The sequence below is a fragment of the Arvicanthis niloticus genome, chromosome X (assembly GCF_011762505.2).
Source record: "Arvicanthis niloticus isolate mArvNil1 chromosome X, mArvNil1.pat.X, whole genome shotgun sequence".
NCBI lineage: Eukaryota > Metazoa > Chordata > Mammalia > Rodentia > Muridae > Arvicanthis > Arvicanthis niloticus.
The window spans coordinates 56,466,190-56,489,641 of NC_047679.1; the positions used below are offsets into that span (position 1 = coordinate 56,466,190).

Sequence of the window (23,452 nt, forward strand, 5' to 3'; positions counted from 1 at the left end):
TTAGGAGTTCTCTGGTGGAAGTTTTGGGGTCACTTAAGTATACTATCATATCATCTGCAAATAGTGAAATTTTGACTTCTTCCTTTCCTATTTGTATCCCTTTGACTTCCTTTTGTTGTCTAATTGCCCTGGCTAGGACTTCCGGTACTATATTGAATAGGTAGGGAGAAAGGGGGCAGCCTTGTCTAGTCCCTGATCTTAGTGGGATTGCTTCAAGTTTCTCTCCATTTAGTTTGATGTTGGCTACTGGCTTGCTGTATATTGCTTTTACTATGTTTAGGTATGGGCCTTGAATTCCTGATCTTTCCAAGACAAGACATTTCCAACATGAAGGGATGTTGAATGTCAAATGCTTTCTCCACATCTAGTGAGATGATCATGTGGTTTTTTTCTTTGAGTTTGTTTATATAGCTGATTACATTGATGGATTTCCAAATATTGAACCATACCTGCATTCCTGGGATGAAGACTACTTGATCATGATGAATGATTGTTTTGATGTGTTCTTGGTTTTGGTTTGCGAGAATTTTATTGAGTATTTTTGCATCAATATTTATAAGAGAGATTGGTTTGAAGTTCTCTTTCTTTGTTGCGTCTTTGTGAGGTTTAGGTATAAGCGTAATTGTAGCTTCATAGAACGAATTGGGTAGTGTTCCTTCTGTTTCTATTCTGTGGAACACTTTGAAGAGAATTGGTATTAGGTCTTCCTTGAAGGTCTGATAGAATTCTGCAGTAAAACCATCTGGTCCTGGACTTTTTTGGTGGGGAGACTTTTAATGACTGCTTCTATTTCTTTAGGGGTTATGGGACTGTTTAGACGGTTTATCTGCCCCTGATTTAATTTTGGTACCTGATATCTGTCTAGAAAATTGTCCATTTTATCCAGATTTTTCCAATTTGGTTGAGTACAGGCCTTTGTAGTAGAATCTGATGATTTTTTTAAAATTTCCTCAGTTTCTGTTGTTATGTCTCCCTTTTCATTTCTGATTTTATTAATTTGAATGCTGTCTCTGTTCCCTTTGGTTAGTCTGGCTAAGGGTTTGTCTATCTTGTTGATTTTCTCAAAGAACCAGCTCCTGGTTTTGTTGATATTTTATATAGTTCTTTCTGATTCTACTTGGTTGATTTCAGCCCTGAGTTTGATTATTTCCTGCCATCTCCTCATCTTGGGTATATTTGTTTCTTTTTGTTCTAAAGCTTTCAGGTGTGCTATCAAGTTGTTAGTGTATGCTCTCTCCAGTTTCTTTTTGTAGGCATTTAGAGCTATGAGTTTTCCTCTTAGTACTGCTTTCATGCAGTCACACAAGTTTTGGTATCATGTGTCCTCATTTTCATTAAATTCTAAAAAGTTTTTCATTTCTTTCTTTATTTCTTCCTTGACCAAGTCATTATTGAGTAGAACATTGTTCAGTTTCCATGTGTATGTGGGCTTTCCATTGTTTTTGTCATTATTAAAGACCAGGCTTAGTCCATCATGATCTGATAGGGTACAAGGGATTATTTCAATATTTTTGTATCTGTTGAGGCCTGTTTTGTGACCATTTATATGGTCTATTTTGGAGAAGGTACCACGAGGTGCTGAGAAAAGGGTATATTCTTTTGTTTTAGGATGAAATGTTCTAAAGATAACAGTTAAATCCATTTGGTTCATAACTTCTGTAAGTTTCATTGTGTCTCTGTTTAGTTTCTGTTTCCATGATCTGTCCATTGCTGAGAGTGAGGTGTTGAAATCTCCCACTATTATTGTATGAGGTACAATGTATGCTTTGAGCTTTAGTAAAGTTTCTTTTATGTATGTGGATGCCCTTGCATTTGGGGCATAGATGTTCAAAATTGAGTTTATCTTGGTAGATTTTTCCTTTGATGAGTATGAAGTGTCCTTCCTTATCTTTTTTGATTACTTTTGGTTGAAAGTCGATTTTATTTGATATTAGAATTGCTACTCTAACTTGCTTCTTGGGACCATTTTCTTGGAAGATTGTTTTCCATCCTTTTACTCTGGGGTAGTGTCTGTCTTTGTCACAGAGGTGCGTTTCCTGTATGCAGCAAAATTCTGGGTCCTGTTTATGTATCCAGTCTGATAGTCTACGTCTTTTTATTGGAGAATTGAGTCCATTGATATTAAGAGATATTAAGGAAAAATAATTGTTGCTTCCTGTTATTTTTGTTATTAGAGGTGGAATTATGTTTGTCTAACTTTCTTTTGGGGGAGGGTTGTTGGAAGATTACTTTCTTGCTTTTTCTAGGTTGTAGTTTCCCTCCTTTTGTTGGAGTCTTCCATCAATTATCCTTTGAAGTGCTGGATTTGTGGGAAGATATTGTGCAAATTTGGTTTTGTCATGGAATATCTTGGTTTCTCTATCAATATTGATTGACAGTTTTGCTGGGTATAGTAGTCTGAGCTGGCATTTGTGTTCTTTTAGGGTCTGTATGATATCAGTCCAGGACCTTCTGGCTTTTATAGTCTCTGGTGAGAAGTCTGGTATAATTCTTATAGGTCTGCCTTTATATGTTACTTTACCTTTTTCCCTTATTGTTTTTAGTATTTTTCATTGTTTTGTACATTTGATGACTTGATTATTATGTGGCAGGAGGTATTTCTTTTCTGGTCTAGTCTATTTGGAATTCTGTAGGCTTCTTGTATATTCATGGACATCTCTTTCTTTAGGTTAAGGAAGTTTTCCTCTATAATTCTGTTGAAGATATTTACTGGCCCTTTAATTTGGGAATCTTCACCCTCATCTAAATGTATTATCCTTAGGTTTGGTCTTCTTATTGTGTTCTGGATTTCCTGAATGTTTTAGGTTAGGAGCTTTTTGCATTTTGCATTTTCTTTGACAGTTGTGTTGATGTTTTCCATGGTATCTTCTGCACCTGAGATTCTGTCTTCTATCTCTTGTGTTCTGTTGGTGATGCTTGCATTTATGACTCCTGATCTCTTTCCTAGGTTTTCTATCTACAGGGTAGTCTCTCTTTGTGATTTCTTTATTGTTTCTACTTTCATTTTTAGATCCTGGGTGGTTTTATTTAATTCCTTCACCTGTTTGGTTGTGTTTTCATGCAATTCTTTAAGTGATTTTTGTGTTTCCTCTTTAAGGGCTTCTACTTATTTACCTGTGTTCTCCTGTACTTCTTTAAGGGAGTTATTTATGTCCTTCTTAAAGTCCTCTATCGCCATCATCAGAAGTGATTTTAATTCTGCATCCTGCTTTTCTGGTGTGATGGGGTGTCCTGGGCTTGCTATGGTGGGAGAACTGGGTTCTGATGATGCCAAGTAACTTTGGTTTATGTTGTTTACCTTCTTGTGCTTGCCTTTCGCCATCTGGTTAACTCTAGTGTTACCTACACTCCCTGTCTCTGAGTGGAGCCTGTCATTCCAGTTATCTTGCTTGCATCAGAGCTCCTCGGGGTCCAGATGTCTCTGTGATCCTATGATCCTGAGCTCCAGCTGCTCTGAGTGCAGTGGCTCCTCTAGGATGTCTCAGGATATGGTGTCATCACAGGAGCAGACCAGCTAGGTGTTCGCTGCTCTAAGTGTAGTGGCTCCTCTAGGATGTCTCAGGATGTGGAATTTATTTTTAATTTATACATAAAAACAAAAATTATAAATCCATAGGAAACTGATGTTTCAATTCAAATATGCATTGTATATTATTTAACTCAATTTAAGCATATCTATTACTTTTTGCAGTAAAAGGCAACAGTCAGGTAAGACTAGCTTACCATTAAAGAGGCTATTTGGCCCCTCCTTGCTCTGTGCCCCTTGTCTTTCTCTGTGACTCCCTTCACTCTCTTTAACCCCTTTCTCCCACTCTCCCCTCCCTAACTTTGCATGTGTTCCTAGCCAGCCTTCCAGCCTTTCCTCTTCTCTCTCTCTCTCTCTCTCTCTGTCTCTCTCTCTCCCTCCCTCCCTCCCTCTCTCTTCTTCTCCCCCTCCCCCTCCCCCTCCCCTTTTACCTCTCCCTCTCCCTCTCCCTCTCCCTCTCCCTCTCCCTCTCCCTCTCCCTCTCCCTCTCCCTCTCCCTCTCCCTCTCCCTCTCTTTCCCCCTTCTCTCTGTCTTTCTCTGCCTCTACTCTCTTCTTAACTCTCTTTACCATTTCACAACTAAAATCTATTCTATACTAAACCCATAATATGTCTGATATCTCAGGGGGAAGGATACCTTAGCATGGATTCCCCCCCCCCCCCCCACTGCACCACATTGCACTCTACAAAACATATCCTGGTCTTTTTAAAAACACAACATTTTACTTTACTGTTTTGAAGCTATTGTTATATATAGTTCTTCAACCTGGTAATATAACAGAACTTCTTACTTCCATCTGAGACTAATTTAATACCCATTGATTAATTTTTCCTAATCCCACAAATATCTGCTGTTCTCTCCAACCTGTTAAGCACCATTCTATTTTCAATTTCTATGAAACTGAAGTTTTAAAATTTGTGTTTATTTGTGTATACATTGTGTGTGTGCTTTTGTGCTGGTGCACACACATGCGTGTGTGTAGGATAGAGGAAAACTTTATTGAGTTTATTTTCTCCTATCTTTATGAGTCTGAGGAATCAAATCCTGGTCTCCAGGCTTGTATAACAGGCACCTTTATCACTGAACTATCTTATTGGCCTGAAATCAGGCCAGGCATCTGAAACCAGATGAAATCCCTGACCAAATCAAATTAAGAGAAAGATGATTATTTTGGCTTATAATTTAAGTCTGTTATGATGACAAGAACCTGTGGCAGCTGGTCACATTGCATTTACAATCAAGAAGCAAGAAGTGATGAATGCATATATTCAACTCATTTTCTCCCTTTTATGTAGTCCAAGATCTCAACCCTGGAGAACGATGACACCTGCAGTGGAAGTCTTTCCATCTCAACTAAACTAATCCCTCAAAGGCTTGCTTGTGTCCCAAATGTATCTAGATCTCAAGTTGACAATTGAGATTAACCATAACAACAGGACTTCATTTTTTGCTGAATAATATTCCATTGTACATATGTACAACATATTTATTTATTTGTTCATTAGTTAATGGGCAGTTAGGCTATTTTGATTTATAGTCTATTGTAAATTGAATATGACAGTGTAAATGACTGACTGTAATTTCATTTTCTTTGGATGCATGCCTAGTAGATGAATTGCTTGCTATATCACGTGTTAATTCTATTTTCAAATTTTTAATGAATTTCTTGTTTCCTCCAATAGCTTTTTTATTTATATTCTCACCAACTGTGCAAATGTTCATTTTTCTCTGTATCCTCTATAGCACTTGTTTATCTAGTATGTTTTTTACAATATCTACTCACAATGGAACTAAATGTCATTGTGATTTTAATTTGCAAATTTTAGATAGCAATATTTGTTATTCATTTAAAAATATATGTGTTAGTCATTTTTTAAAATTTTGATATTTGTCTTCTATGATTAAGGTTTTTAATTTTATATTTTTTGAGCTAGTAATGAAATTTCATCATATTCCCCTTTCCTTTTCCCCCTCTAAACCCTCCCATATAATTCTCCTTGCAAACTTGTGGCCTCTTTTTTCATTCATTGTTTCTCAATCTGCATAATATTGCCTTATATGTTTAGGGGCCTGACCACTTGGTATTAGATAACCAATTGGTGTGCTCTCTCCTAGGAAAGACTATTTCTCTCACTCTTAGCATTCTTAATTGTTTGAAGTTCTGAGGCTGTTCACTTTAGCATGCCTATTGTTGCCCTTGTCTAGATCCTGTTTAGGCAGTCATTTTTTTTATATATATTTTATTTACATTTCAGATGCCATCCCCTTTCCCCATTTCCCCTCCCTAGAAAACCCCTATCCCATGCCCCCTTGTCCTTTTTGCTTTTATATATTTTTTAAAATGTTAATCAAAGGCTTTATAAGTTTGGTAATGCTCAATCAGAAGTGTAACCCAATACCCAACCTAGATATATAAACTATCTTTGACTGGTGGAGACATGTGAACATCTGCCTCCATGCCCCCACTTCTCTCTCTCATCACCTAGCTTCACCCTTTTTGTTAAAATAAAATTTTTTCTCTCAAAATGCAATTAGAGCATAATTATTCTTAATTGTACCAGTGAGGTACAAGATAGTCCTAATACCCAGTCCATCATTTTGTTGACTAACCAGAACCTCTGTCATCTCTCCTAACTAAAACACTTAGTTTTGAACCTGGCTTTTTTTTTTTTTTTTTTTTTTTTTGCTTTAGAATGAATGTCAGCTGAAAAGCATCCACTCAGATCTTTTCTTTCAAAGTAAATAGCCAGGATTGGTTATGAGACTATAGGTCTTCAACCCCGTCAGAAATCCAGAATGACTGAGTTAACTGAAATTATGGGAAGCACTAAGCATAGCTTCTAAAACTTAGCCAATTTATAGAGACTGCTGAACACCTGGAAAGCCCCTATACTACCAAACGTTGGAGCATCAAATCTTCAGCCTTCTGGCCCAGAATCATCTGACAAACCTTAGTGATGCAGAATTATTAAGGGCTGATTACTCTGTCTAGGCAGATATAATCAGTCGACTATTCTGCATGTGTGTCCTTTTCTGGACAGTAATTTGTCTGTAGATGGAAAGAGGCAATTCTTGCCTAGTGGCTGTCTCACCACAACTGAAGTATCTCCAATGATGCTCAATTTCTTCTTAGAATCCATGACAGGAAGCTGTCGGGAGCAGACAGGTCTCTAATCAAAATGAACATTAATATAGAAATATTTGTAACGTCAATTCTATGGACTTCTGACGTTTTGAAAACCAACTATCCATGTAAGGTAACCTGGAATGTTGTCTGTTAACTCCTTTCAGCTATTTCTAAATAAAATATGGAAAACACCCTAACAATAAGCTCAAAGCCCTGAATTTGCTATAGTCCCTTAACTCATAGGCTAACCATCTCAAATCAGTTAAAAAAAAGTTAAAGAAGGACTGGGTCTAAGCCTTGTATTCCTAAATGTGTTATACAGGCACAATGCCCATGAGAGTATCAATATTCATCTCACTTTTATATCAATAAGAAGCTCATACCAATGAAAACCTTAAATTTGAAATCAAAGTAAATTTTGTACCATTTAAGAAATTATAACTTCATCTTGATATTAATTATACAGATTTCTGCCAATGGGTTATGGCTATGCAATAAGTCCTAGCTAATCCTCCCTGTTCCAACAAAACCACCACTTTTCCCTAGAAAGACAGACCAATATTAACCACCTTAGTCCCCAAGCCCAGGGAATAGGGGCGCTGACTCTTCTTTAACTTCTTCAAGCTGATTAAGGGCATTGAGATATTAGAAGAGGGGTTGGGGGAAGAGTAAATTTATAAGCCTCTGACGCTGTGTCTTCACTGCATCCAGATGGAATTCCAGGACATCGGAGGTTTGGGCAGGTCTGCTCAGTATGCTTGATGAGTAGATACACCAAGGCTGTGCATTCTGCAATATACAATTCTCAGAACAAGTTTTAGTATCAAGAAAATTTTTTTTTCCTAGAGGGCTGACATTTTTTAAAAGATGTTGGTTCTAACAACTTTTCTTTCTTTTTTCCCCTTTTTAAAATTGGTTGTAATGTTTACATTTCAAATTTTATCTTAGGCAGTCATGTTGATGAGACATTATGGGTATGTAGTCCTCACTCTTCATCAAGGAAACTTCTCTGTACAACAGAGACCATTATGGAAAACCACAAGCAATCCAAAGGCAGAGTCATGGAGCCCAGTCCCAATTGATACATCTACAACTTAACTTCCTCACCTCAGGCTCAGAGGTCATTGTAGAAGACAGGCAGAAAGATTGTTAAGAGCTAGAAAGATAATGGAGTGTTCTATGAGATTTTGTCTCCTAGAATGCCATAAGCTACACTCACCATGCCTCACCAACATGACTGTTGTAAAATGATTTTTTTATTAACCCTTTATCAGATCCATAGTATGTCAATCTGTTTTCTATCACTGTGTCAAAATAGTTGATATAATCAATATAATAAGGTAAACGATTTCGACTCACATTTTCAGATTCTCTTCTATTTTCTTTCTTATTTTATATATTTAAGTTGTACCACATAATGTCTTGGTATATGATCATGCATGTATACCTACATATATTCAAATGATTACTAAAACAAAGTCAATTAATATATTTATCATCTCACATAGTTAAAAAAATAGTTAACATTCTTGTGGTAAGAGCACAACCTCTCGTTTAAAAGAAAAATCAAATGCATTGAAACATAGTCAAGGAAGAAGTTACTGGGGTCATGGAGGAAAGATGAGCACATTATAAATCGAAGGTCACAAAATTGCTTTATGTGAAATGAAAAGCTGGGGGAGTTAATGTACAGCATAAGAAATCTAATTAATAATCTGTTTGTGGCGTTGTAGAGATGGCTTAGAAGTTAATAGCACTAGTAGCTCGTCTATGTGTCCCAGGTTCAATTCCCAGCATACACATGGAGTCTCACACTCATCTGAACTCCAGTTCCAGGGGATACAACATCCTCTTGTGAACTTTGAGGGCACCAGGCATACATGTGGTACAAAGACACACATACATACAATAAACACACTTATGCATAGAAAAATAAAAAAAGTCTCTTCTACTGGATATCATTAATTATTTGTGTGTGTGTTTGTGTGTGTGTGAATGGGTATGCAGTGTATGTATATGAGCATGCAAGCTATGCTGTGTATACAGAGGTTAGAGAACAATTTTGTACATAAAATTCTTTCCATCCACTTTTACTTGGATTTCAAGGGTCAAATTCAGGTCATGAGACTCATGTGGAAAATGTCTTTAGCCATTAAGCCATCCTATCTGCTCTCATTTATTTTTATCCATTTGAAAATGAAATTGTAATGTGAAACTTTTTATGACATGTGTTCAGGTTTCTTTGAGCTTCCACAATCTGCGCTTTTATGTCTGACCTTAGTATGAAAAATATCATGTCTTTTTAAAAATTATAAAATAGAATGGGCTGGAGCTGATTGTTCCCTTCTCCTGGACTAGACTCTGGGAAACCGTAGTAGGTTAGTCTTTGAGTATATAGACTTTTTTGAGGTTGAAACCTATAGGAAGGACTAAATGTGGTAGACTTTAAAATGGGGACTATCCTTTTCTTCAGGCCTAAACAATGAAGTAGTTTCTCATTGATTTTCACTGAGAATCTAGTTGAATTATACAAGCTGAAACAGGAAAACATTTAGGAATCATTCAAGATTGAGTCTCCTATGATTTTTCTATGATTCACCAAATGTAGTTTACATTTTCATGTGCTTTTGTATGTTCCCACATTAGATCATGTGATTCTGTACTAGCAGGTTACAATTTTTGACATTTGCCTATCATCTTCTTTAATTTAAAGCAAATAGTTTTCACTAGATGTTCATCTTGATAACAGACATATTTTAAAATTTTTTTTAAATTATGAGAATATGTGTGAGCCTGAGTGAGTTTATGTACACCGTGTGCCTGCAAGAGAGACTGTTGAGGACAAATAAAGACATTGGATCTACCGGAACATAAATGACAAGAATCAGGGGCCATATGGGTGCTAGGGAATATATCTTTCTCTTCTTCTGAAGCAGGAAGCCTTATCTCAAGCCATGATTTTTATATCTTGAGTCACTATCCATTAAAAGAAAAAAATACCACTTTTCTATACTATACACTGTTATTATATTGCTAAATTTGACTAATTAATATTGTCACGAATTTCTTCATGAATTCTCAAAAAATAGGTATTTATGTTGTTGGTAAAAATCATATACTATTTCCCTACTCCCCTTCTTTACATCTCTGCTCTCAAACAAAATTGTCAGACCAAAAATACTACCAGTCACACATTATCTTCCTGAACTCTGAATGATTTAATACTCAAGTACAATCCAAATAAATCATGTACATGGAAGTGTATAAATGTCATATTTTAATAAACAAAACTTAGAAACATCCAAATATTAATCACAAGCTGAGCACATAAACAAACTGCTGTGTAAGTACTATGCAGAAAAACACCGGCCAGCAATGATTGCAGACAGAACCTTAACTGAGGAAACAAAATAAGAGAATCACAAAAATAATTACTATTAGGATTGAAAGGAGCCAGAGCCTTCGAAAAGTCCATAGTGTGGTGTGTGTGTGTGCGTGTGCGTGTGCGTGTGCGTGTGTGTGTGTGTGTGTGTGTGTGTGACAATCTCCGTTTGTGCACGATTCCAGGAAATACAAAGAAGCCCTCATTTCCAGAAAGCATATCTGTGTTTGCCTAGAGACAGAGAGGAGAATGTCAGAGTGAGGGAGACGGAAGCGTTGCTAAGGGCTGGAGAACATGTTTTCAGCTGTGGTGAATATTCTGTGTGTCACGTGTCAAACCTGCCGATTGCATACTTGAAATATGAGCAATTTTCCCTGAGTCACAAATATCTTAATGCAGCCTCAAAAGGTCAAGGAAAGAGAAATCATGAAGAAACTCATTAAGCTATGGGGAAATGGGGAGTCACCAGATTTGTTTGCCATTGTGGACTCAGCCACAACACCACCAGCAGAAGAATCAATGTTAGAAAGGTGCCAAAGCTGAGGCAAAATGAGAAAAGCACAGCTCTGGGAACTAAATGAACACCAAGCAAATCCAAGGAAAGGCTCACAGGGAGAACATGGCTTTCAAATGAGAAATACAGAGAGACTACTAAAAGGGGGTTCTCGATTGCTTTTATTATTTTTCTTACCTTCCTTCTTTCCTTCCTTCCTTCCTTCCTTCCTTCCTTCCTTCCTTCCTTCCTTCCTTCTTCTTCACTTTCTTTCTCTTCCTCCTCCTCCTCTCCTTCTTCCTCCTCCTCCTCCTTCCTTCCTTCCTTCTTCACTTTCTTTTTCCTCCTCCTCCTCCTCTTCTTTTTCCTCCTCTTCCTCCTCCTCTTATTCTTTGGCAAGGACACTGTTTATTTTGAAAGAATTTTGCAATAAACACAGTGGAGGGGCTCCTAGTAGCTGTATATTCTTTTCCCTCATCTCTGTCCTCATAGGAGTCTGTCTTAAGTAGGGTCTTACTGCTGTGAATAGCCACCATGACCAAGGACAACATTTAATTGGGACTGGCTTACAAGTTCAGAGGTTCAGTCCAGTATCATCGAGGCATGGTAGCATCCAGGAAGGTATGGTCCAGGAGGAGCTGAAAGTTCTACATCCTAATTTGAAGGCTGCTAGGAGAAGACTGGCTTCCAGGGAGCTAGGAGGAGGGTCTCAAAGCCCACACCCACAATGACACACTTACTCCAACAAGGCCATACCTCCTAATAGTGCCACTCCCTGGGCCAAGTATATACAAACCACCACAGAACCCATGCCTACTTCTTTCTACATAATCCTTCTCCAGGACAGCCATATCCTCTCGAGCCTCAGAGAAACCCCCTTCTGCATGCCCTCACCCACATACCCATGTACAAAAGCCCTCTTGGCATACATCAAGTCAAGCTTGTGGTCTGGGCAGAGACAGGCTTCAGCCATGGTGATTGTGTTACTCAGCATGCACACTCCATGCTGTGCCTTGGCCAGGTCACCCACAGGCACCATAGTGGGTGGCTGGTACTTGACACCAACCTTGAAGCCTGTGAGACACTGCATGCAGCGCTTCATCTTGATGGCAGCAATGGCAGCATTCACATCCTTGGGCACCACATCTCCATGGCACAGCAGGCAGCAGGTTATGTACCCACCATGCTAAGGGACATACTTCACCATCTGCTTGGCAGGCTCAAAGCGAGCATTGGTAAACTCTGCCACTGACAGCTGCTCATGGTAGGCCTTCTCTTTGGAGATGATGGAGCATAGGAGGACAAGGGGACGCGGATGAGAGGGTAAGGCACCAGGTTGCTCTGGAACACTGTCACATCTGCATGGAAGGCCGCATCAGAGCACAAGGAAGCTGTGATGCAGGAGTTGATTTAGCTGATGAGGTGGTTGAGGTTGATATAGGTTGGGTGGGCCTTCAATATCTCTGTTGTGGTGGCAAATGTTCTAGATGGCCTCATGGTCCACTATGAAGGCACAGGCTGAGCATTCCAGGGTGGTATGTGTGGTCAGGATGGAGTTGTAGGGTTCTACTACAGCTGTGGACAGTTGTAGGGTAGGATAAAGGGAGCACTGTTGCTTGGACATCTTGCAGTACTCAACAGAAAACCACCCCCATCAGCTGAGAGGTGAAGTAAGACAGGGTGCCCCCTCCAAAGCTGTGGAATAATAGGAATCCCTGAAGTCCTGTGCACTGACCAGGCAGCTTATAGGTCTGGTCCTGCCCTGGGTCGATGATATCATTGCCAATGACGGAGTGGCCAAGGGCATGGTTGAGGGCTGCGTCTTCCTCCCAAGTGATAAGCTGCTCTGGGTTGAAGAGCCAGATCTTGGGTGATTTCTGATCTCATAGCACCCAGATCTACAAAGCCTGTCTAAAGCAAGGATTTCCAGCTGCAATTATACAGAAGAAGGTGGTGAAGGAGTCCTTCCCTCAACAGGTGGTTCATCTGCACGTGAGGATGCATCCCATGTTCCAGACAGCAGAGCTCCCTGCAGGCATTGCCCATCTGAACACCAGCCTGCCTCACATGGACTGTGATTCACTCACACATGAGGAGCCTTGTCGGAACATCATACCTAGAGCTGGGGTCACAGGTCTCAAGTGAGACCCCACAACTACTTTTCTTTTTATTTGTTTGTTTGTTTATTTTAAACTCCAGATTTTATTCCCCTCCCAGTTCACCCTCTGAGTCTGGCTTCAGTCAGAGAAGATGCACAACTACTTTTCTATTGCTGGGTTAAAACACCTTGGCTAAAGAAAATTAGGGAAGAGTTCACTAGAGTTTGCTTGTACTTTCAGAGGATTAGTGGATGACTATCCTGGTGGGGAGCATGGCAGCAAGTGTGCAGGCATAGTGCTGGTGCAATAGCCTCTTGATCCTTAAGCTTAAGGCATAGAGAGAGAGGGCCAACTGGGAACTTGGATGGAATTGGAAAATCATACAAAACCACAGATTCTCATGTCCTCTGTAACCTAGGTATCTGTGGGGACTGCAAATCATTAACTAGCTGTGGGCTTTGTGGTGACAGCTTGTGTTTGGTCTGAGCAGAAAAACATGGTGTTTTTCACGACCCACAGTGGAACACAACTGCCCCGGGTTCAATACTATCTCAGATATCTGTCCACCACCAGCTCAAGGAGAGATGGAAATTCCTGCGTCCTCATAGCCCACAGGGTCACTTTCTTGAGTTCATGTTTTTCTATCCTGTGTGGCTTCTGCCATTTGAGAAAGCAGTGTTATTTATATAATCAGGATGTACTGGGGTGCCGAGTGCTGGCTTGTGAAATTCCATGGACTCCATAGTCTGATCACACAGACCTGATGAGATACTGTGTTCAAATGGCCAAGAAATACTTGAAACAGTGCTCAACCTCTCAGCCATGAGGAAATCACATACACAACCTGCTGCAGTCCATCTCACCCAAGTCAGAGTTGCCACTGTGAAGGAAGCAGAGCACAGCACATCTTGAGGACATCACAGGGACAGTGGAACACTTCTGGGCTTAGTGTGAACTAGTGTGAAATAGTGATGAGAATGAGTATAGTGATTCCTCCCCAGCTAAAAATAGAACTACCCTACAGCCCAGCATCACCACCGTTGGTCATAAGGAGTCTAATCCCACAGAGCACAGAGATATTTGTGCATCCATGGGTTGGCTGTGCTATGAGCAATAGCCGGGAAAGGGAAAGAGCCGAGGGGAGCCTTTGGAGATGAGCACCTGAAAAAAAAAAAAAAAAAAAACAGGATGCACACCCATGATGGACTTTCAAAGGATGTAGGGGTAACCTGGAGAATAGAGGGGATAAGCTGAGTAGAACTGGGCGTGGCAGATGGCAGGGTCCATGATGAAAGAACACATTATAATGACACCTGTACAAAGAACTCAAGATGAAACCTATACTTTTCATTAAATTTCACTAGAAGAAAGGAAAAAAACCCAACTCAGTCTTTTGGGGGCGGGGCGATTTTGTTATGTACATATGCAGCTTGGGCTACTATAGTGGAGTCAAGAAGTCTTGAGGTAAGGCACCAGGGTTTGCATGTCTTTGTTTGGCTGCTCAAAACATCCCGTGCCACTGGTTTACAGTAAACATGAAGCCCTGTTTCTGAAATGGCAGTGCAGACAGAGGGAAAGTTTGGTCTGACTCCTTTGTAGCTAGTTCAGTCTGACAGTTTTCTTTATGTTCTGCCACAGATCTGTGTGTGTGGGCTGCCACACTTGTACGCACGCTGATGTTCAAATCACTTTCTGCTATTTTGATCACATGGCCCCTTTCCTCACAGATGCTGAATTGTGACAAGGCCATTGCTATAGATCCCTAGCTGCTTTCCAACCTAAGGTCCTGGGGACTTTGTCCACACCACTGGGTTCTTAGGCATTTCCTCCTCAGCACAGCTGCCCTTGAATCCTAGGACAAAGCTCCACATCTGGTTGTCTTTTCTGATGGACAAGGGACTCTAGTCTCTGAAACAAGGTCTATATCCTGAAGGACATCAGCTTGACTGTGCCCTAAGCATTTAGTTCTGTGTGCCCCCCCCCCCCCCATTGCTCTCTCCACACCAGCAGTGAGTAGGTATTCACTGTTTGCTGTGCACACTGCATTTTGGCACCCCATAACCCCAGTGCCAGAAGCACTAGCTGGAGACTTGGGGATTCTGCATTTCATCCTAAAGTGAGATTTCAGGCCCTGTTCCCTTTTGCCTTCTGTGCAGGGATGTGCACTTCTTGGTCCAGGTCAGGGTCCTCAGAACCTGAAGGGCACACAGCCAAGAGTCAAGAAGCACCTGGCTCTGAACCTGGCCTTTCTAAGCCCCTGCCCAACCTGCTCAGCCCAGGTTTGGCTTTCTTTAACTTAGCACTGGGGGCTGCCCTAGAGATCAGATGCTCTTGAGTTTTCCTGGCAGTGGGAGTTGAAGCTGCATAGAAGCCCAGGTTTACAGAGGTCCCTGTGCTGCAGCAGAGTCATGGAAAAGCTGAGGGTGGAGTGGGGTGAGGTTTGCAGTCCAGGTTCTCTGCTCCCCAGAGAAGCTCTAAGGCAGCCCACCTTCCTCTGTCTTCCAGACCTGTGCATTCCCAGGGCCTGGCACAGGCTCCATGTACAGTATTTGTGGCAGGGCGTTATGAATGAGCAAGCATTCTCTCTTCTCTCCTTTGGAAATGTTACAGGGAGGGGGGAGGGGGCGGGCAGGAAGGGAGAGCAGGCTCAGAAAATGGCTCAGCAGGCTGCGTGGGGAGCTGAGAAGACTCATGCTTTCCTGGGTAGCAGTGATGGTGGTGACTCTGTGTGTGTGTGTGTGTGTGTGTGTGTGTGTGTGTGTGTGTGTGTGTGAGAGAGAGAGAGAGAGAGACTCAGAGATGCACAGAGATAAAGAATTAGAGTGACAGCAATGCTCTAGTGCCTCTGTGCCAGTTTGAGAGACAGAGACACAGCAATTGACACACAGACACATACAGAATGAGACAGAGGGGCAGGGGAGGGAGGGAGGGAGAGAGAGAGCATGGACATGCTGCTCTAGCCTCTCTCTCTCTCTCTCTCTCTCTCTCTCTCTCTCTCTCTCTCTGTCCGTCTTCGAGGGGAAGCCCCTCTCCTCTGGATGCTGGGACATTGCTTCTAGGCTTCTTGAGGCAGGGTAGCCTATCTTCAAGGCCACCCCACCGGCTCTCACAAGGTCCTCCCTTGAATCATCGCAATCTTCCCTTATGGGGGAAGGGGCAGACCCCTCACCCCTCCCGCCCGCCCGCCAAAGACATGGAACCCGAATCCCTTCGGTCCAGCGCGCAGCGCTGTCCCCAGCATCATCCTCCCCAGCGCGTGGGCGCCCCAGAGGCTGCGCACTGGTACCCCAGCCCGGGCTCAGCCCGCCCCCGCGCTGCCCGCCCGCCCGCCGCCCGCAGCCCCGCAGCCCCGCAGCAGCCACAGGGGGAACCAAAGAGACAGAAGCCTTCCCAGCTGCCCGGACCACAGACGCCAACACCCCCCGCCCCCCACCCCACGCCGCCCTCCCGCCCGCCCGCGCCCCGCACGCCAGCCAGCCCACGACCGAGCGGCGGCGGCAGGCTGCAGGCTGCGGAGACAGACGCGGCTGTGCGCGCTAGCGGCCGGGCTCGCCACCTCGGGTGCCTCGCTCGCTCCCGCCCGCCCGCCCGCTCGGCCAGAGCGGGGTCCCCGTCCGCGGCCGCCGCGCGAGCCCCCTCAGTTCCCGGGAAGGGAGGTCGCGGCAGCGGCCCGGCGGCAGCGGTGACCGTGGCGTCCGCGGCGACAGTGGCGGCGGAGGTCGCCGCAGCGGCGGCGGCGGCGGCGGCGGCGGCAGAGGCGGCGGCGGCGACCGTGGCGGAGGCGGTGGCGGAGGCCTCCGTGGCGGAGGCGGAAGCAGAGGTGGAGGCTGAGGTGGAGGCCGAGGCCAGCCTGGGGGAGGCGGCGGCGGCGGCCAGGGCCGGGGAGAAGGCAGAGGCCGGCGGCGCGGCCGCGGCCACGGCCGCGGCGGTGGCAGCCACCGAGGCCAGCCTGGCGGAGGCCAGCCTTGAGGAGGCCAGCCTGGCGGAGGCTGCCGCGTCGCCTTCCTCCTACGGGAGGGTGGATATGGACGAAGAGCTGGCGGCGGCCTTGGCTGCAGAAGAGGAAGAGGCGGCGGCCGGGGGCTCGGACGATGGGAACCCAGACTTTCCCACGGCCTCCCTGTACGTGGGCGACCTGCACCCCGAGGTAACCGAGTCCATGCTGTATGAGAAGTTCAGCCCTGCCGGGCCCATCCTGTCCATCCGCATCTGCAGGGACAAGGTCACCCGGCGCTCTCTGGGCTACGCATATGTCAACTACCAGCAACCGGTGGATGCCAAGCGGGCCCTGGAGACCATGAACTTTGACGTTATAAATGGCAGGCCAGTGCGCATCATGTGGTCCCAGAGGGACCCGTCGCTCCGCAAGAGCGGGGTGGGCAACGTCTTCATCAAGAACCTGGGCAAGACCATCGACAACAAGGCGCTGTACAACATCTTCTCGGCCTTCGGCAACATCCTGTCCTGCAAGGTGGCCTGTGACGAAAAGGGGCCCAAGGGCTACGGGTTCGTGCACTTCCAGAAGCAGGAGTCGGCCGAGCGGGCCATAGATGCGCTGAATGGCATGTTCCTCAACTACCGCAAGATTTTCGTCGGGAGATTCAAGTCTCACAAGGAGAGAGAGGCTGAAAGGGGAGCCTGGGCCCGCCAGTCCACCAGCGCTGACTTCAAGGATTTCGACGACGACTCCGATGACGAGGCCACCTTTCGATGAAGACATCCCAGGACCCAGCCAGTAGAGCCAAACCGTGGCTCCCACCCCGTTTACAACCCCCACCCCCCAACCCACCAGCAGTGTATTGTATTGGGAGTGCAGGTTTCTCTCTTCCCCCTCCTTCTCCTCTTCCCCCTCCCTCTCTCCCTCTCCCCCTTCCCCTTCTTCTCCCCCCTCGATGATCCCTCCCTCCCCGCTTGCTCCTCTTTTCCTCTTCCCTTCCCTCCCTCTCTTGCCCTCTCTCCCTCTCTCTCTCTCCTCCCCTCTCCTCTCTTCCCCTGCCCCCCTCCTCAGAGCTAGCTAGCTTCCCCCTCCCCTCGCTGCTCTCAGCCCCTCTCTTCTTCTGTCCTCGCCTTCCCTCCCTCTCTCCCCAACCCCAGCAAGGGCCCCTTGTAGAGAATAATCCCACTAAGCTGTGCCATTGGAGAGGTTAAAAGCTGCCTCTTCTCCAGGTGGTGGTCGGTCTGATTCTTAAAAGCGTTTTTTTTCTGTCTCTTTGTTTACTGCACAGGTGATGCAATTCATGGTAGAAATGTCTGGAAGGAGAAGGAAGTCTGTCTGATGTGGGAGAAAGAAGCAAGAGTGTAATTGCCTCCCACCGTCCTAATACCCAGAGAGAAGCCCTTTTATCTTCTTTGGTGTGCTGTTTTTCCAGGCTCTCTGCTTCCCCTCTCTCTCCCTCTCACCCCAGACCCACCTTCCCTTTTAACATTCTTGTAGAGTGGTTCATGTATGTGGTGTTTCTTAACCTGCTTTTTTCAGCGACTAAAACCAAACAGAAATCAACGCGTTGAACTTCTTTCCATGCTATTCAACAGGCTTATGATAAGACCATCATCTTCAGTGCCTGCAGAGTGCTCCTGTGTATCCATGGACCTTAACATTTCTGTAATCATTCCTGCATTGTTGGACATTCAGGTGGTGCCTAGTTCTTTCCCTGTGTTTAAAACCAACACTGTGTGCCCTGAGGAGTGAATCCTTCCTTGTCAAGCCAAATCTAGGCTAGCATCCTGGATGCTCTCTCCTTAACTGTGGACTTGCAGGATCCACATATAGACGTTTCAAAGACTTTCCCTGTGTGTTGCCAAAAGGCTCCCTTTCATAAGCATTGTACCAGTTTGTATTTGTGCCAGCCAGTGCAGCTAGTAAAACGGAAAAAAAAAATGGGTATGCTCGTGTCCCCTGCACAGTTTCCTGGTCCACTGTAACTCTCTCTCTCTCTCTCTCTCTCCCCCTCCCTCCCCCATTCACCCCCCCCCCCCCCCCGCTTGTGTGGTGTGTATGCCTCTGTGTGTGCGCGTGCGTGGTCAATCTCATGAGCTGCAAATGGCATCTTCACTGTTGTGATTATTTCACTGGAATTGAATGCTGTTTACCACCCCTTTGCTGCGTTCCTGCTTCTTTTCCTTTTCCCTCTTGGCAAAAAAATAAATTCAGCTATATTGCAGGAAAAAACAAAATCCCTAAGCCGATGATTTAACATAAGAAATGGAATGCTACAATGCTATCAGCAATCAATCCTAATGACTCCCATGCCTTCTGGAATTGTACTCATCTCTATGTGCCCAGTGTTTTTCAGTAACCTCTGAGACATTTTCTTGTTTCTCTAGTATTGTTCTTATGCATTGTCATAAATGTATATTATAATGTACATAGTGCTTTTATATCTGCTTCTCACATGTGTGTGTATGTGTCTATATGCGCAGACTGCTGAGCTTCACTTCCTGTCATTAAAGATACTTTGAAAATAGTTTCTTTGGTTGTTGGTACTTGATTTTTGTCTTGGCTAATGTGATAAATATGTGCATTAAAGTAGATAGATTGATTCTTAAATGTGTATACATATTCATGTCTATATCCATCTGTTTTGTGGTCGTGTACATTTTATTAAGTATTCATTTTTATAATCAACCTTAGTGACATTCAAGGTTATTTCATCCATAAATGCTTAGAAGAAATTTTAAATGTTCAAAATATGTGTCACCTGTCTTGTTGGGCAAGAAAAGTGCATTGTTTAATTGCTATACTCAAAGATAGTACATGTTTCCCTCCTTAAGCTAGTCCCAGCCTATGAGTGTTCCAGATATAATATTATAATTATCTTATGTTTCTGTATATGGTTTATCTTTAACAGATCTAAACACTTTGGAATTTTATATAGTTTCACATGTTTTTTATATAAATTATTATATATATAATATGATTAGAAATTATGATTAGAAATACATATTTAATTTTTTCAATATAAAAAGGGGTAGTAAAAAAGACCCTACAGCATTTGTGAATACCACTACTTGCAAAACATGAAATAGATCTCTGACAATTTATTTATAATATGCATTGTTTCAGTGAAGTATATTTTCACCATCACAGTTCCTTAAGAATCATCATCTTGTAAATCACTCATTATATTCATGTATTTCAGTTACAAATTTCATCACTGTTATAGCCAGTCATATCTACAACAGAATCATCTGAGGATATGTTTAAAATATTTTTCCATGTAAGATCAATTCTATGAACATTTTTTTCTCCCTTTTACCTGCATTTCAGACGAAATGATATAGATATGTGAAATATTTTGGACTTGTTAAGTTCTTTACTTAGAAATTCCCACCTGTAGTAGTGCAGGAGAGTGTACATACCACTACTTAATTCTTTCAGTTGCTCATTGTGCTTTTCTTCTTAAAACTTCATTTAATAAGTGAAGATCTAGCACTGCGATTCTCAACCCGTGGGTCAACACCCTTTGGGGTGGGATCACATATTAGATATCCTGATCATCAGATATTTACATTACAATTCAGAGAAGTAGCAAAATTATAGTTATGAAGTTGCAACAAAATAACTTCATACTTTGGAGTCACCACAACATGAGGAACTGTATTAAAGTGGTCGCAGCATTAAGAAGGTTGAGGACCACTGCCCTAGCACATTAAAAAACAAAAGAAAAACTTCACTTTAGTTTCTCTATAGGCATTTTCCATATCTCTATAAGAATTTCCAAACAAATGTAAGCACAAATGTAAAGAAGTTCGTTTTTTAAAAGCGCCCCCCCTTTTGAGCTTCATGTTTACTTCTCTCTTATTCCCACAATCATGGGTAATTGTTTTGTAGTTGTATTGCCCCTCCTCCCTTGTTCCAGGGAAAATTATTTAACAGTCATTTTCCTCATTCTGGCTGTTAAGTAACACTTAAATTTCAAGATAACTGTCAGAAATGTTTATTAGAAAGAAGAAAAATGGGTATGTTCAATAAATTACTTGAAATGTTTCTACAAACTCTGTAATGCAAGTAAAACTATGTCTGCCTCAGTAGGAGTGACTAATTTATGTCATCCAATACATGTTTGTAGACCCTTCTTATAGGTCAAGACAACTTGGACAATTTGGCATAGAATTACCGGAAGTTTTGTTTTAACATTTTTGGTAGGCTATAGATTGCTGTTATTGTTCATAGAAATTGTTCTTAAAATATATCTGTTGTATTCTTTGTTCAGCCCGTCCTATAAAAGTTTCAGAAATAACTTCTCATTCACAAAGATGGATAGCTATTAGTATGGCACAAAGATTCATGTTAAACCAGCTGTGATAGTGCACAACTGTAATCTTCAGAATCCAGTAGTCTAAGGCAGAATACGTCTGACTTTCAGACCTGCCTGCATGCATAGCTAGACACTGTCTCACAAAAATATTTAATTATCCACGTTCATTACCAGGAAGGATATTGCCTTAACTTTGATTTACTCAAGATAAAATTCATTTCATATCTAGCAGCAAAAGTATCTGAATGGACTGAGAATGAGATCAGTTTGTCAATTTCTACAAAAAAAAGCCAGCCAGGTTTCTGATCAGGTTGTGTAAAACACAGACTGATTAGTATCTCTAATATCATAGTTTTAAATTTTCTAATCCATTAACCTTCCTTTACATAGGCCTTTGAACAAAGTTTTGCTGCATTCAGAGTAGCAGTTTACATTTATTATATTAAATTTCTTAAATAAAACTCTTTATGAGATATTATAAGTAGAATTTATTACCTAATTTTTCTTTGATTATTGATAATGCATAGAAATAAAATACATTTTTATATATTGGTCTTATAGTCTATAATTTTTTCTTTTATTGATTCTTATACTTTATAAAGAGATTGTGTTACTAAAAGCTAGAGTAATCAAAGCAGCAATGTAGCATAATTAAAAATAGGCACGTTGACCACCCAAACGTGAGCTGCAAGAATGAATATGTCAAAAGCCCATGAGAGCTCAACCTTATACAAAGAAGTATACACAACTGAGAAAAGCTAGGCAAAGCGAGGGACCTTCTTTGGGAAAAACATACCAATTGGTTGCCCAGTGTTAAATGGTTGGTCCTGGAAGGAAGCATACATGTAAGTAAAATTATATGAACTCAACAGGTTATAGTCAACAATATATATATATATATATATATATATATATATATATATATTGTATATATATGTATATATATAATTATATATGTATATATACATATATATATGCACAATAACAGTGAAAAAAGAGGCCATGAATTTATAGGAAAATGGAGTATATGGGAGTGTTTGGAGGGAGAAAAAGGAAGGAAAAATGTAATTAAATTATAATCTTAAGAAAAAATCCTGCAGGCACTAACAGTGAAGAGATGAGTTTGAACAAAGTATTTTATATATATATATATATATATATATATATATATATATATATAGTATAATATATAATTTGTATATATATATATATATACACACACAATGGCACAATGAAACTCTTTTATAGTAAAATTATTTAAGACTTATGTCAGTGAGACAGACTAGGAATAAACGCAATATGCAAGCAAATGATCTAGAGCAAATTAAAACACAATAAAGGATTATTTCTTCCCAAAATTATGTTAGGAATAACAAATATACAAATACTGCCTCTCTCCCAGTTTATAGTTCCATTACATTACATACAAAACTGGTTAAACTTGACAAAAATGAATGGCTGATCTTAATATATGACCTGAATCCCTAAAACTCCAAGAAAAACAGGCAGAAGAACAACTTCATTCCACTGATATTAGCAATATTTTAATGGACATGATACCAAAACAAAGACAATAAAAACAAAAATAAACAGGATTATGAGAAAAGCTATATTTCTTCATAGTCAACAATAAAAATAAAAAAGCAATAATCAGGGTGGAAGAAAATATTTTCAAATTATATATCCAACAATGGGCTCATATCCAAAATATATGAAGAAACACTGCAACCAAAACTCCAAAAAAAAAAAAAAAAAAAAACTAACTTAAAATGAACAAAATTTAAACAGGTATTTTCCAAGGAAAGCCATATAAATGTTAAACAAGTACATGAAAAAGTGTTCAACATTACTGATCAACATCACTGGAATATAAGTTGAAGCCACAATTCTAAAATGGCTATCTTGAAAGTAAAACAAAAGAATTGAAGTTGTGAATAAAAGAGAACATATACTGTTGTTGGAAATAAAAACTAGTATAGGTATTTTGACAAACAGTATGGAGGGTCCTCAAAAAACTAAAATGTAGGCCTGCACCCACCCACAGGACCCTTTGTGCAGCTTCCACCACCCTATTCCACACCCACACTATCCACCTTTTCCTCCTCCAAGGTCTATCCTGGTAAACAACCCCAACCACCCAAGACTTGTTTTTTTCTGAAATCTAGCCTGGGTTGCATAGCCAGCACCCAAGTCTAGTCTGACCACCTGAACCTTGCCACAGCCAACTTCCATTAGGTCTCACATTCCATGCCCAGACCTAGTTTCATGACTTCTTCCTGTTCCACAGCCATCACCTAAACTGCTTCATCCTACCTGCATCCACCCACAAGGTCTTTTGTGCCATCTCCACCACTCCACTCCACTCCACACTCAGCCTTCCTATGCCACCTCCAAGGTCTAGCCTAGTGGGTACCCTTATCTCCTCATCCACACCTTTTCTGAACTCTAGCAGATAGATTTAGCCTGAGTCTCACAACCAGTGTACTAATCTAGCCTGTCCTTTCCAGCCTGCACTGCAGAGGAGCTCAAGGCTCGGGTCAGAATTATCTCTACCTATTCAGCAAAT

The 23,452-nt window shown here is 41.8% G+C and overlaps 1 protein-coding gene and 1 pseudogene across 1 annotated transcript; one reads left to right on the forward strand and one right to left on the reverse strand.

The window, feature by feature from the left end:
• Positions 1–10,045: 10,045 nt before the first annotated feature.
• On the reverse strand, positions 10,046–12,620 carry LOC143435531 (tubulin alpha-4A chain pseudogene; annotated as a pseudogene).
• A 3,804-nt stretch (positions 12,621–16,424) lies between these two features.
• Positions 16,425–19,410, forward strand: Pabpc1l2b (poly(A) binding protein cytoplasmic 1 like 2B). Its single transcript, XM_034484704.2, has one exon. The coding sequence runs from the start codon at positions 16,653–16,655 to the stop codon at positions 17,340–17,342; it is 690 nt and encodes a 229-aa protein (XP_034340595.1). The 5' UTR covers positions 16,425–16,652; the 3' UTR covers positions 17,343–19,410.
• The last annotated feature ends 4,042 nt before the right edge of the window (positions 19,411–23,452 follow it).